This window comes from Tupaia chinensis, unplaced genomic scaffold, assembly GCF_000334495.1.
Source record: "Tupaia chinensis unplaced genomic scaffold, TupChi_1.0 Scaffold000164_1, whole genome shotgun sequence".
NCBI lineage: Eukaryota > Metazoa > Chordata > Mammalia > Scandentia > Tupaiidae > Tupaia > Tupaia belangeri.
Genome location: NW_006159638.1, coordinates 889,900 through 890,128, shown reverse-complemented (window position 1 = coordinate 890,128; position 229 = coordinate 889,900). Strand labels below are relative to the sequence as shown.

Genomic DNA, 229 nt, shown 5'->3' with positions numbered 1-229 from the left:
CCCGGGGCCCAGGGCCTCCCAGGAGCCCAGGCGGCGTGGGGGCCGCGACAGCGACCCAGGAGGGGGCTGCTGAGTTAGCTTCCAGGGAGGCGGGAAACTGGGGCGAGGACGCAGTGGAGGAGGCCCCCGAGGACAGGCGCGGAGAGTGGCCCCCGGGGACGGGAGCGGCGCAGGACAGGCCCACCGACGGGGTCGCGAGACCGGGCCTGGGTCCCCCGCAGCCCAACCG

General features: G+C 77.3%; 1 protein-coding gene across 1 annotated transcript in view; it reads left to right on the top strand.

Annotated features, from left to right (window-relative positions):
• ERICH3 (glutamate rich 3) overlaps window positions 1-229 on the top strand; it is a 140,210-nt gene that overhangs the window by 137,477 nt on the left and 2,504 nt on the right. The window contains exon 15 of the mRNA XM_006146088.3: window positions 13-204. Coding sequence (XP_006146150.1) covers window positions 13-204 — 192 coding nt within the window. The remainder of the gene's footprint in view (window positions 1-12; window positions 205-229) is intronic.